Source organism: Nannospalax galili, unplaced genomic scaffold, assembly GCF_000622305.1.
Source record: "Nannospalax galili isolate Female #2095 unplaced genomic scaffold, S.galili_v1.0 scaffold494, whole genome shotgun sequence".
Lineage (NCBI taxonomy): Eukaryota > Metazoa > Chordata > Mammalia > Rodentia > Spalacidae > Nannospalax > Nannospalax galili.
Window position 1 is genome coordinate 162904 of NW_008334880.1, and position 15204 is coordinate 178107.

Consider the following 15204-nt stretch of genomic DNA (forward strand, 5'->3'; position numbering starts at 1 on the left):
AACACAGTGAGATGCATCTACACCCCTGTCCCTGATGGAAGGAAGAAAGTGTTTTGATAAGCAGAACCCAACATACCATGCATGATGCAAGGCACTTTTCATTCCCCTATGGCAGAACAGAGGGAACTTCAGAGGCTAGTTTCCAGTATGGGTCAGAATGGATGAGATAGCTCAGTGCAGCCCCGGGCTGCTTTGTGAAAACTTCATTTGGCAGAATTTTTTAAAACCACAAGAAAAGCAAAAACAAACCTTGTCCCTATATCCACCTTCTAGCAGTTAGGTTCCCATGAAGAGAGAGGAAAGGAGGAGGAAACGGGGGACAGTATGTGAGACAGAGCAAGATCTCCAGAGACAGATGTTTTCATAAGACCACACGAGAAAAGATGCAACCTATGCAAGTTTGTACAAAGAGCATGAGTGATTTTCCCACTGAAAGTTTAATGAAACATTGACATGAAGTGGTGGAAGCTTTTGATAATCTCAGTTGCTCTCAGAATAATTTTATAAGGTATGTTGGTGTTTCAGAAGTACCACAGAATTTGAAAATCTGCTTACTAGTTATAACCAAAGGACAGTTGGCCCAAAAGTATCTCAGACTACACATATAAAAAGAAATACAATATATTAAGATAAACTCTAAGACTGACCATTAGAAGACTTGAGTTTTAGGCCAACACTGACTTACTATGTAACTGCAGAAAAATTCTCTGGCTGTCCTTGGACTGACCCAGTTCTCCTAGTTGGTAGTTCTCAAGAATAAACTGTAGAATGTGTGGAGATTGTCACATCCTGAGTTAGGGAGGAAGTGTCTCACGTGACCCAGCCCTTATTCCTGTTCCTTCCAGAACAGCCTGGGCTTTGCCCCTCTGAAAGCAGGATGCCTGTCAAAGCTTTAGGTCAGTGTGTTTATGTGACCCTCTGGGTGTACAATCCAGAGTGAGTTGCCTTATGGAGTACCTCAGGTGTGGTGGATGTGAGACATGCTCAGTTAAGACTCTACCTTCCCCATGAAGCTTCCTTGAGCCTTGGGGGACTAGCTCACAAGGGGTTCTAAGCTTCTTTTGACCTTTGCTACTTAGTAATTAAATCTATTTTGTGTAACTTGTGTTTCAATGTATTCTGTCTCATCAGACTCAGACAAGTTGGTAATCAGAGCACACGAAATTTGCTTCAGAGTAATCTTGGCCAAATTGTCTTTGGAATCTTAGGGCCATCATCAGTGCAGGGCAACAGCAATACTGACACAGCAAGGTACTCACTGAAAATTTAAACCATGTTTTATGTTTACCACTGTAGAACCAGAAAGAATTGTGTCCTTCAAACATAATTTTTTACTGTACGCTAAATATGAATCCTTACATTTGCAGACAAGTGTACCAGTCACCACTCATCAAAGAAGACTCTTTTTGCAACAGAGGGAGAGTATTACAGAGCTCCACAACTGGTCACACACAGAGAGTAAGTGTCTGTGACATACCCAGCCCTAAGTGACACATCTACAATAGAACCTCTGCATCTAAGGTTCACAGAACATAGTGAAATGCGGGACTGAGAGAACACTAATGCAACTCTCAACTCTCATCAGTGAATTCTTCCTCATGCAACAGAAGGCAGTGAACACAGAAGGACACACCTGGTCAAAGCAGAGAGCAAGAGGCTCCATAGTACATGTCCCTGGATAGGACTCTTATATTAAACCTCACTCACTTAGGGCTCACGGACCATTTCTGAAGAGAGGGCAGAAAGACTGTAAGAGCCAGGGGTGGTGCATGGCTATAAAGAAACATAATCTTCCAGGTTTCTGGGAACTTGCCAATATGAACTTACAGCAACAGTGACAGAATACACACACAAACTCAGACAAAAACCCAGCATAGAAATGGGGAAATGGTCAGGAGGCCCCAACCTTAGCTGAGGAACTATTGGCAGCTGATCACTGCTGGGTGGGGGAAAGTTGGTTTTCTTTAAGGGAGAGACACTAGACAGGTTGAACAGACTCCAGTGGATGGACTCACACTGAGGGACAGCTGGGTACACAAAATTGACTTGCTAGGCCTTCACATATATGACAGAATCCATGAACTATCCAGTGGGTGGGCTGTGGGAGGGCACAGATATGGGAAGGAGTCTAAACATGATTAAGACGTATTGCATGAAATACACAAAATTTCAATATGAAATATACATAAAAAGAAATGTATCTTTCAAAGATCAATGAGAGGAGAAGACCCATAATCAGACAGGTTAAAATGACTTTAGAAATGGTAAGTCAGGTCATCCTCACACCCCAGAATGGTGGAGGAGACTGATATCCTTTCTTCGTGGGCTTGATATGAGGCTGGAATGAAGCAGCAAATGTCAAAATACAAAAATTCTTTTTTTTTTTGAGAACATAAATATATTTAAACTGACCTAAACTCCATGCAGTGTACACACGTATTGAAATCTTACATGGCACCACATGAATAAATATGTGAAAATTTGTGGGGTTTTGTTATTGCATCATTTAAAAAGAAATTAAAATTAAAAAAGAAAACCTGGTGTTAAAGCCTAGCAGAGTGACTGCAAATAATGACAATATTTTTTTAATATTTTTAAAAATTTTTTTGAGAAGAAGCATTTCATTACAGCTTTAACATACTCAATAACATACAATCGTCAGATGATAATTATTGTTATCAAAAATTCTATTCGGGGGCTGAAGAGATGGTTTAGGGTTTAAGAGCACTGGCTGCTCTTCCAAAGGACCTGAGTTCAGTTCCCAGAACCCACATGGTAACTAACAATCATCTATAACTCCAGTTCCGGAGGATCTGACGTCCACTTTTGCCCCCATCCCCCACCTCCAGCACTGCACACATGGGCACACTTACATACATGCAGGAAAAAAATACTCATACACATAAAATAATTTTCTTTGGTTCTATTCATTTCATAGACTATGGCCAAAACACCTGGAGACCTGGGTTCCTGTCACTATATATAGTATCTGCCTCTATATAGATTCTAGGACCATGTTTTCCTCAGCTGTATAGTGAAAATATACTTTTCAATGCCTTGCCTCACAGAATTATTATGAGGCTCAATATATCCCACTGGAGAGGGCAAAACAAGGCACAGCATGTTACTTTGCAATGAAACTCTGTGAGCTTGAAACACCACCGAACATATAGCTTGCAAGTGACTGATTAGGTGGCTTTATCAAAGAAATAGGCTGTACCAGAATTGAAAAAAAACCTAACAACCCAATGTCTACTAACAGTAATAAACACTGGAATACTTAGGAAGCCCTTTAATGCCAGTGCTTAAAAGCTGATAAAAAGAATCAAGACACAAAAGAATCTATACCATGATTTATTCGTATAACATTAAAAATGGATAAACTAACTTGCTTAGAGAAAGGCTATATAAATAGCAAAGTTACAATGAAAAATAAATCATTATCATGATTTAGACAGGGCTTTCTTCTGACTAGGGAGACAAGATGATGACAGTTTGAACATGGAAACACCCTTGCAGACTTTTGGGGCTGCTAGTTAAGACAAACTTCGTATGTGTGCATATATGCACATAGAGATCCATAATCACATCATATGAGTATAGGCCTATGCATTCATGTACTTTCCACATTATGTTTCATAATGAAAAGAAAGACTAGTAGCAATTTAAAAACGTCTAGATTCTATACAATTAAGTTATACCAACAGCACTGCTTTTTAGAATTTGTTAGAAATTGTTTTGGTTCACTCTCAGAAACACTGAACTTGGAAATTTCTCAGTTAAAATTTTACTTAAATAAAACTCCTCCCCAAAGAAAACATAAACATTACAGATGTCATGGGCATTCCAGTGACTGCTTTGCTCATTAGGACTTACTGGTTGTTAGCCAAGTGTGGTAGTACACACCTGTAATCCCAGCACTTGGGAAGTAGGAGCAGGAAGACCAGGAGGTCAAGGCCAGCCTCATCTATATAGTTGAGGCCAGCCTGGGCTACACGAGACCCTGTCTCACACACACACACACACACACACACACACACTCTCCTAAAAAATTATAATAGTGATAGTTGATTGCTTGAACCTTCTCAAGGTCAAACTAAAAAGCAAAATGGAAGGCAGAAGCAGAAGAATCCTCAGAGACTCCGGGTCAGCTAGCCTGCCATATGCAGATACTCACAACATAAGGGCCGGTCTCAAACAAAGTAGGAAGTGAGGCTGTCCTGACCTCCACATGCAAGCAATGGTACGTGTGTGCATCCACATTACACACACACACACACACACACACACACACACACACACAAACAAACACACACATACACATACACCTCTACACAAGCACATGATATATACAAAAAATTAAAAATAAAAAGACGACATGGCTGTAGTGAACACCTGAGCATGCTCACACACCAGTGTAAAAGAAAATGCCAGGTTGATGGCTCGGGGTTCTATGACTACTTACCAACTGGCTGTGTTTGCGCTATTCTCTTAGGGTAAGTCTTGCTTCGGCTTCTTGCCACATTCTGATCAGGTCGGGGAAGCTGGATAGAAAGATCTCGGCTCATTTGCAAAGCTGTCCTGCCACTTAAAAAAATGCAACACTTTGATTAGCAAAAGTAAAACCATACAACCATGAAATTTCAACAACCTAGTCAGAACATCTGCAAAGAAGAAAAAATGCACAGATTCAACTGGCCATAAGTATGTAGAGATTTTTAGCCGATTTTCCTTATAATAATGAATAAGGAAGTAGCAGTTTATGTTAGATAAAAAGAATTTGCTGAGGGAATGGCCAGAAGGGAAGATTTACTAAAAGGAGAGTTAGGTTTATATTGGGGCAGAATGACAGGCTAGAAATGAAAACAACTGCTGGCTTTGAGCTCTTTATTGTTAGCTAAACACAGAGAAGTCATGGTGGTGGATTACCCAAGGGCAGTAATCCACAAGCCTCTCCATGCTGTGCTCACAAAACAAGCTGTAAGGCATCTCCTGCAATACCAGTGTGATTTTCTTCCGAGCCCTGCCCTGGCAAAAGCAGTTATTTATTATTATATCCCTCATCTAACACATCATGTGTCCATGAAGCCAGGTCTAGACGCTCACACAAGGAGCTTCCTCTCTGAAGATTTTGTGAGGATTTGGAGACCAAACTTCCCTGGTGTTGTGGTTTAAATAGGACATGTCCCCCTAAAAGTTTTATGTGTTGAAGTGCTGGTGGCATAAATGAGAGGCGACGAGATTGTGAAGCTGATAATGTGACCCATGGATTAAACATTGATTAGTTTATAACCCAATGGTCCTTTAGAAGGTGGAGGCTTAGTTGAAGGAAGTAGGTCACTGAGGCGTACCTTTCGAGCAGATATGTAATACATATCTGGTCCCAGGCCTATCTATCTCTTCTTCTCTGACCCCCCAGCATAAGGTGATCACCCTCCTCCACTGCACATCTCACCTCCACGAAGCTCTGCCTCACCTGGGGCACAAGGTAATGGAGCCAGCTAACCTTCAACTGTCATCTCCAAAACCATGAACCAAAATCAACCTTTCCTCCTTTCAGTGTATTTCTCTTAGATATTTTGTCACAGTGCTGAAAAGCTGCTAAAAACCACTCAGGCTTCACCTGAGTGCCATTCAGCTAAGGGAGCATGCTTGGAAAAGCCCAAGTTATAGGAACATAAGGGAGACAGGTAATATGTTAATGACCCACACAAAGTCATGACAGACCTCGCTTCCCTCTTTTCTCCCTTGCCCTCTGAAAGCCAGGCCACAGGGGAGGTCTGGCATGCCTCTAAGCTCCTCTGCAGCTCTCCCTGATAAACTACCTCATTTCTCAAAACTATAAAGAACTCAACAACAACCATACAACCATGCCTGCATGCACACAAACACACACAGACACACAGACACACACACACACACACACACACACACACACACACACACACACAGAGGGGCTAACCTTCTCAACAAATTTCCCAAAGGAATCATAAATTTTCACTTGCTAGATTTCAGTGACCACTCTTCTTACTGAGAATGTATTCTGTAACTATAGGATTTGTTGGATTTCTGGGACTGGAGAGATGGCTCAGCAGTTAAGAACACTGATTGTTCTTGCAGAAGACCTAGGTTCAAATCCCAGCAGGTAATATGTGCATACACATAAAATAAAAATAATAAATAAAAACTTTAAAATTAAAAAAAGAATTTGTTGGATTTCATTTAAGAAAATATGATTTAGGTACAAGAAAAATGTATTTCTATATGTCTAGCTCTATTCACTACAATTAGAGCCATCCGTGGTTGGGGGAAGGAAAGTCTTTTAATAGTCTCAAACTCTATTGACCTAAATGTTGGTGAATCCTATAGATCCTATAAATATTAGTGAATATCTCTCCAAAACAAACTAAAAAATATTTACACAGGAAATTCATCTCTTATGTGCTTCTGAGCCTGTTTCCCCTCCTTATCATCCACTTTCATTGAAAATAAAAGTTCCTGCAACAGTCATAAATAACAAGTTCTCATCAGGTCAACCCGGGGTACTGCTGAGAATGAACTACTGAGAAAACTAAGGCCCACTTTCCACGGCAATCATGCTTCATGCCCAGTGGTTGGTGGGAGTTGTGGAGGAGGGGAACAAGCTGTGATAGGTTTTTCTTTCACTTGAAACAACTATTTTTTCAAAGATACATAAGGTAACAAATTTCTTAAAAGCTTAAACAATTCCACAGGAAGACAAAATTCCATACTTATATATGGTTTGGAGCATGAAGATGAGATTTACTGATATCACACTATCAACTCTGATATTGAAAAGACTTGGATACTGTGTACCTCACTTCACAGAGCCATAAAAACACAACCCAAGCTGCAGACCACTGAGAGATATTTTATAATGAGATTGTACTTTATTATTCAATTTTTCTTCATGGTTTCTCTCTCGGGAACAAATAAGTAATGAGAAAATCATATCACAAGATTAAAGACTAAGGTCCAAAAGCATAAACTAATCTGCTACAGGTTGTACAGGACCCAGGCCTAGAGCACATTTCTGACCCCCGTCTGGTCAGAATACATCAGTCTGTTTGCATGGAGGAGGGAATGGCACACTTAACCATTTAGTTTGAAATTCTAAGACCTGTGAAAAACTCAGCTCTGCCTTTCCCTAACGATGTGGTCTTCGGGTTATTTTCTAAAATCTCCACAGTCTCCTTCTCCTCATTAATACCACACTGCACTAATTCTTAGAGTGTGTATTTCCCGGTGGTATAAAGTGAAGGGTGTAGAGAAGCCAGCAGTGTGTAACAGGAGTCCTTCAGGTCTGGTGGCTCTCTGCTGAGAGAAGAAAGAGCTCTACTTCCATGATGCCCTGCTTCCCTGCCTCCTCACACCCTGGCACAGGCATCCTCTCCATTTTGAGTGGCAAAGCCAGCAGCCCTTCAGCATCAAAGCAAGGGAGAGGGAAAGAACAAGACAGAGATGCCTGGCTTCAGATAGCAGATTTGCTGTTCAAGGGTTCTTAGCTTAATTACTTTACTCGGGGAGGGCTCCAATTTCTACCCTATAATTGGGGACCCGATGCTTCCTTTGGTGGGCCACTGTGCAGATCAAATAAAGCAGCACACGTGAAAGCACCCGACACAAGGAGGTTCTCTTGAGAACCAAGTCTCTCTTCCACACTTCATGAAATCTGAGCACTACTGTGATTTCATTCTGCAGGGAGGAGGCCTGCTTCTCGGGCATGAATTCCACACAATAAGCTTAACAACAGTTAAGGGGGAAGGCTAATTTTTAAGGAGCTCCAAGATGGAGATACCAATATGTAACAAAATATTTAATCAAAGATTTAATCAGTCTCCATTTCAGATTATTGGTCCCGCAAAACAAACAGAATTAAAATACCAGATTTCAGTTCAGCCTTTTCCTCAATTTAATTTTGAAATCCGATTATCCATTATCATTTAAAATATCTGATTTTTTTCCCTTCTCAACTCACAACTCATTTCCCAAAATGTTCAAGAATCATTCTGGCATTTTGCAGAGAGAAGAGAGCAGAGGCCAGAAATCTTGTCTTCCTCCACCACATACACAACACATGCATTCCACTCTAAGCAGGTGCACCACTCTAAACAGGTGCACACATCACTCTAAACAGGTACACACACCACTCTAAACACACACACACACACACACACACACACACACCACTGTAAACAGGCACACTCATATACACAGACATTCACATTCACACACTGCAGCCATGGGACACAGTTCTTCTCCCACCCCAACTACTCTCACAGCCTACAAGGAGGGGACTATGGGGACTATGTATTCCAGAGCTCTGCTTTCATTCCAGCATATCTATAGATTATTTCAACAAAGGGGCAGGCATGTGATAGAGGTTAAAGGCTGGTAATTTGTCAGTTTTTGTCAGTAAAGAATCTGCATTAGTGAGCACCAGCAATCGGAGGCCCATCCTGCCTGATCTCTGACCAGAGAGATGAAATGCCTCACTCCCACAGGTGGTATGAGGTTAGTGCTTCTTACAAACAGATACATAGATTCAGTTTCACCAAGATTTATTAGGCAGCTAACATTAACTATGAAATTAGAACAGATTTAGCAGAGCCTCCAATCCTACAAAAGTTACCTTTAATTACTTTCTGAGAAAAAAAAAGATACTTAATATGCAAAATCCAATAAAAATAAGTTCTAATAACAAGTCCCAGTAGCTACACTATTTGCATTTCAATAAATTTGAGAAATCAGGTATGGCTACATTTGCAAAAGCCAACTAACTACAGCATACGTTAATTAGCATGATTATAATTTTAATATTCTAAACACTATGACAGATGCCTTTGTGCCAGGTGCAGTCCAGTGACAAGGACACAGATTTAAGTATTTTCTCTCTAGCCTTGGCAATACTATAATTTGAAGAAGAGTACAAATATTGGCTCTTACGTGTTCTTCTCAGAATAAAAGTATCTTTCCTTAAATTCCTCATACTTATATCATAGTCTAAGGAGGAACCCTGAAAACCTGAAGGCTAAATATGTAAGTATCAATAAAAACCTTCATATAAAATAAAAAATACCTATAATAAGTAACATTTAACTCTTTTTTTTAAGTCATCAAATATTAACTGAATAGCATAGACAGAGGAACACACTGAATATCTACTATTACTCATTCTCATTGTCTTTTGTCTCAAATTTAAGACTTCATACAGGAATGTCTCTAATCAACTGATAAAATAGTGTCCTATCTCTTGGGTGGCATTTCTGCACCCTGCTTGGTTTTATAAGGCCTGGGGACCTGCTTCTCAGTCTAGATGACACTCCATTTCTTAGAAAGCAGGGTGATTTAGATCTGACTCATTGTATCTCTGGGGTCCTAACCACACACCTTGTACATCACAGATCCCTACTTAACAGAAGGAATTGAAATAAAACAATTTTTTTTTTTTTCAAAATGTACTCATTCCCACTTTTTAAAAAAAAAAATTTATTCTTTTTATGTGTATGTGTGTATTGCCTGCATGTAGGTAAGTGCACCCATGTCGTGCAATGCTGGCGGAGGACAGAAGAGGCTGTTGGATCCCCTGGAACTGGAGTTACAGACAGTTGTTAGCTGCCATTTGGGTGCTGGGATTCGAACCTGGGTCCTCTGCAAGAACAGTCAGTGTTCTTAACCACTGAGCCATCTCTCCAGCCCCTCATTCCCACTTTTTAAAAATTTTTATGTTTTGTGTGTGTGAATGTATTGCCTGCATGCGTGTAAGTACACCCGTGTCATGCAATGCCTGAGGAGGTCAGAAGAGGGTGCTGGAGTCCCTGGAACTGGAGTTAGGACATTTGTTAGCCACCATGTGGGTGCTGGGAATCGAACCCAAACCGGGTTCTCTGCAAGAACAGCCAGTGCTATTAACTGCTGAGCCATCTCTCCAGCCCCGCCCCCCCATTCCCCCTTTTTTTTTTTTTTTTGGCTTTTTGAGACAGGGTCTCCCTGTAGCCCTAGCTGTCCTGGAACTTACTATGTAGACCAGGCTGGCCTTGAACTCACAGAGATCCACCTGCCTCTGCCTCCTGAGTGTTGGGATTAAAGGCGTGCACCACCACGCCTGGCTCTCATTCCCACTTTTAATCCTGGTATTATAAAAAAAAAAAAAAAAAAAGACTCTAGCACCTGCCCAGTGGCATGGTGGTCAAGCTTCTCTCTACAGGATAAAATCTAATGGTTCAAAACAGAGGCACTTGACTGCTTCCTAGCTGGGTGATCTTGACCAGTCCCTGGCTTCTCTGAGTCTCAGTTTCCTCATAAGCTAACATGGATGATATGACAGAAGACCTTGCTGCTCAAATGAAACAATGGAGAATGTTGAGCCATCGAGGCACTGGAGTTCTCGGTAAATTGAAAATATAATTAGCCTACTAGAAGCAGGCTTTATGCATATAGTAGTTTTGTATATAAAAATCATTTTAACATGGAATGTAAAATACACATTGTGTTCAATATGGGATCAACTGAATCTTCTAAGAATACCACCAGTCAGCTACTATCCAGAAGATCTGATTTGTTTCATAATCACAGATCAGAATAGGAAATAACTGATAATTGTATCAAAATGCAATCCTGACTATAATAAATTCTGTGTTCTAAAAGTCCTTAACTTTATATATTGAATGGAGATACTAAATATAGTTAAAACTGGAAAATAATTTATGTCTAGACATATTTAGTTATAAAATGCATTGGCACTGCAGAGGAAAAAAAGAAAAAGCCATATACGCCATTGTACATACATTGTACATACATGTGGGCAGTTGAATTAAATATTTATTTACACGCACAAACCCCAAGGAAAAAAATTCATTTACCTGTACCGGTGTTTATAACTTACAGATCCGAACTTGCTGAGTTTCCGTGACAATGAATTTGATTCTGTTTCTGGCATTCTAATTAATTTTTAAAAAGGAAACCAAAGACTCATAAACACAGATACCTGTACAACATTTAAGCATAAAACTATATAGAAAACATAATAATGCAATGCTATTTAACAGAGCTAGTCAAAATATTTTACTCTTTACATTGACAGAAAATAATCAGGCATTTAAAAATGATTTTATTTTTAATCACATATACATGTGTTTGTCTATGTAGGTATGTGCAACATGAGTGCAGGTGCCCACGGAGGGCAGAAGAAGGTGTTGGATTCCCTGGAGCTGGAGTAACCACCTGACATAGATGCTAGGAACTGAACTCAGGTTCTCTACTAGAGAAGCAACTTCTTTTTTTTTTTTTTTTTTTAAGTATTTCATTTATTGTTTTTTATTTTATGTATATGAGTGTTATGCCTGCATGTCCGAAAGTGTAGCCATGTCATGCAGTGCCCAAGGAGGACAGAAGAGGCTGTCAGATCCCCTGGAACTGGAGTTACAGACAGTTGTTGGCTGCCATGTGGGTGCTGGGACTCGAACCTGGATCTTCTGCAAGAACAGTCAGTGTTCTTAACTGCTGAGCCATCTCTTCAGTCCCATGAGAAGCAAGTTCTCTTAACCCATGAACCATCTCTCCAGTCCAATAATCAGCTATTTCAAGCCAAATTTGAAAACAGCTATACCTTGGGATGTTGTATATGTAAATATCAAACACTCATGCTTTCTGAAAAATATTATATATACTATTTTTCTAGGAAGTTTTAGCTGTCATTCAATTTATCTTCTATGCTTAAACATCTTAGGAATTCTGTCACTGTGCTAATTTCCTCATGTGCAGGTTTCATGGCAGCTAGTCACAGCAGATGTGGGCGTTTACTCTTTCTTGTACAATATATCCCAACACTTCTCATTTCTAGGTCCTTCAACAGACAACATCATGGGGAGCTCCTGGGCTCCCACTGAACTGGAAGCAAAGCCTTGGGCTTTCTGAGTTTCTTCCCTCCCCTAATACAAACTGTACAAAGGATGATACAGGTCATTTTGTGAGAATACTCCAAGACCAAAGAAAGTGATCCACAATAATAGTATAAGAATAAGGCGGAGAATTCAATCTTGATTTAATAAACAATGTGTTACCAGCTCAGTTTTTGTTTTACCTTACAACACAGGGACATGAAACAATGAAGTACAATAATGCAGAAAATATGTCCACAGAGCTGAGTGTAGTAACACATGCCTGTAATCCCAGTACATGGGAGGCAGAGGCAGAGGCAGAGGCAGAGGCCCAAATATCCTATCCCAGCCTGAGCTACATAGTGAGTTCCAGGCCAGCGAAGGCTATTTAGTGTCTAACAAAATAAAACAAAAAGTGTGCCCACAATCCAATGATCCAACAGCCCATTCTCAGTCAGGATCTTATCTGACTCCCAGGACCACAGCATGTACTTGCTGGCATCTACCTCCTTTCCTGGTACATGACACCCTCTCCTGGCTGCTCTCTCTCCTGCTCTCAAATGGCTCTTTCCATCCTCCAAATGCAGGGAGGGTCCAGCTCAGCTTCATTTTTTCTTCTCTCTCTTCATCTTCTCCTTGGTGACCTCACCTGGCCCCTTCTGTCTTGAGCATCTATTCACATTATATCAACAACCTTCAGCAAGCCCTGTCCACCCAACCACATCTCCACTTAGATAACTCATAGGCATTGCAAATGTAGTGCATTCACAGCAAAACACTGCATATCCACATCACATAAATGCTAGCTAAGCCTTTACTGTTTACACAAACTTTAAACTTTAAATATATTTATCCCTGGTTCTTTATTATAGAATGGACAAAGTAGATCTATCTGAACACATGTATGCACACACACACAAATATATGTGTGTGCATATATATATATATGCATCAATGTGTCCAGAAAATTAAGAGCTGAACAAATTACAGGAATATTTCTAAATTTGTAAACAGAACAGAATGCTTGTTATGAAAAACAATGCTATTTTCACTTATTAGAACAGTGGAAAACCTTCCATTAACATACCTAAAAAATGTGTGATGCTCTACACTGCACTTCCAAAGGTGCTTGCAAACAGTTTTACTCCGAGCTTCGAAAAAAAATGAAGTTTCATTACACTGCAAGAGACAGGGAGAGAATACCAATTACTGACCATAACACTCTTCAGATGGCAACACTTAGGTAGCAGAAATTCAGATAAACAGAGAGAATCTCATAGAAAATAGAAAAATAATTATTTCTTGGTAACTTATCCTTGGAAGGTTACATTAAAAATTACTTTTCACTGACTAAAATTATAAAACATAAATCCTATCTATTTTATTATTTTTATTTTATTTTATGTGTATGAGTCAACTGCCTGCATGCATGTAAGTGCACCTCATGTTGTACAATACCCTCAGAGGTCAGAAGAGGGTGTCAGATCCCCTGAACCTGGAGTTACAGATGGTTGTTAGCTGCCACGTGGGTGCTGGGATTCAAACCTGAGTCTTCTGCAAGAGAAGCCAGTGCTCTTAACCATTGAGCCATCTCTCCAGTCCCCATAAATCCTATTTAAATCTTATTGCAGTCACCTTTATTATCTCCTTCTATATTATGTCATGACTATGGATAAGTCAGGCAATGGCACAGGAGGCCTGCAAGATTACCAATCATAGGGGGTCACTAATACACACAAAATACTGACTGTGGAATTCAGCTCCTAAGAAAACCAGAGATGTCCATAAATATAGCCCTAACTCTCTTACTTTCAGAGATGTAGAGGTCACACTTAAACTGTGTCTCAAGAGTCTCAGGAAGAACTTCTGGGAGGAGTAGCCTCCACTGCATCAAGCTACTGGGTGGATAAAATAAAATTATATCATAGACATTCTGCCATGTAATAAATACACAATATATGAATCTAGTAGTTATTTGATTCTCTAACACATTTAATACATAAGAAACTAAGAACAGGGGCTGGAACGTTGGGTCAGTCGTTAAAAGCACTGGCTGCTCTTGCAGAGAACCCAGTTTGGTTCTCAGCATCCGCATGGTGACTAATAACCCTCCTTAACACCAGTACCAGAGGAGCCAATGCCTTCTCCTGGCCTCTGTGGGCACTGCACGACATGGGTGCACTTATATACATGGAGGCAATATACTCATACACATAAAATAAAAATAATAAATAAAATATTAAAAAAGAAGCCGAGCATGGTAGCGCACACCTTTAGTCCCAGCACTTGGGAGGCAGAGGCAGGTGGATCTCTGTGAGTTCAAGGCCAGCCTGGTCTACATAGTGAGTTCCAGGACAGATAGGGCCACAGGAAGACCCTGTCTCAAAAAGACAATAAAAATAAAAATAAAAAAAATTAAAAAGAAACAAAGAACACATTAAGGGTGATTCTAATTTTTTTCAAAATATTATTATGAGTGACTAAGTAGAAAACTAAGCAGAAGAGAATGAGAGCCACAAGTTCAATGAAGCTCTGTGTTGCTAATTTAGCTTCAAATTGAAAAACCAAACTCCAGTATCAAACATAGAAATTCCCTGAAATGAGTATACTATCGACTTATAAACATTGGCAGTGAATAAGAATAACTGAAATGAGTTGTCCACCCTTTTGACAAGGAATTTCACATTTATATATATGAAATTCCTCCCAGGCCCAACTGGTCTGACGCTGCCTAACTTAGGAGTGTATTTGTAAAATGTGGGATGGACAGAAGCACAGCCACAAGTTCACATTAAAGCAAGGCTAGTTCCAAAATCTAATTTAGGGTGATTCTCAGGGTTTTGTGGGGTTTTTCTATTTATTTGTTTTAGGGTTTGGGGGGGTGGTGCTACTAATTATTGACAGATAGCAAATGGGAAAAACTAGGGCTTTGGGTGGTGACAGAATGAATAATAAGACTGGCTAAGACATCATGCTGCAGTATCCACAGAATGCAAAGCGGGCAGATCAGCATGCAGGTCCCACCCTCAGAAGACAGCTCATGGCTACCAGCAAAAGCACTCTCCCCTAAGAGTATATGAGAGAGGGAAGACAGGGGCTGGAGAGATGGCTCCGGGTTAGGAGCACTGACTGCTCTTGCAGAGGATCTGGGTTCAAGTCCCAGCACCCTCATAGTAGCTAACAACTGTTTGTAACTTCAGTTCCAGGGGATTTGTTGCCCACTTCTGACCTCTGCAGGCATTGCACGACATGGGTGCACTTACACACATGGCAATACACTCATACACATAAAAAAAAAATTTAA

General features: G+C 40.2%; 1 protein-coding gene across 4 annotated transcripts in view; it reads right to left on the reverse strand.

Annotated features, from left to right (window-relative positions):
- Epb41l4a (erythrocyte membrane protein band 4.1 like 4A) overlaps positions 1-15204 on the reverse strand; it is a 276057-nt gene that overhangs the window by 87810 nt on the left and 173043 nt on the right. For all 4 annotated transcript variants that reach the window (XM_008829628.3, XM_029561863.1, XM_029561865.1 and 1 more), the window contains exons 10-12: positions 12988-13079; positions 10884-10961; positions 4466-4587 (exon numbers count right to left, since the gene is read on the reverse strand). In XM_008829628.3, the coding sequence (XP_008827850.1) occupies positions 4466-4587; positions 10884-10961; positions 12988-13079 (292 nt within the window). The remainder of the gene's footprint in view (positions 1-4465; positions 4588-10883; positions 10962-12987; positions 13080-15204) is intronic.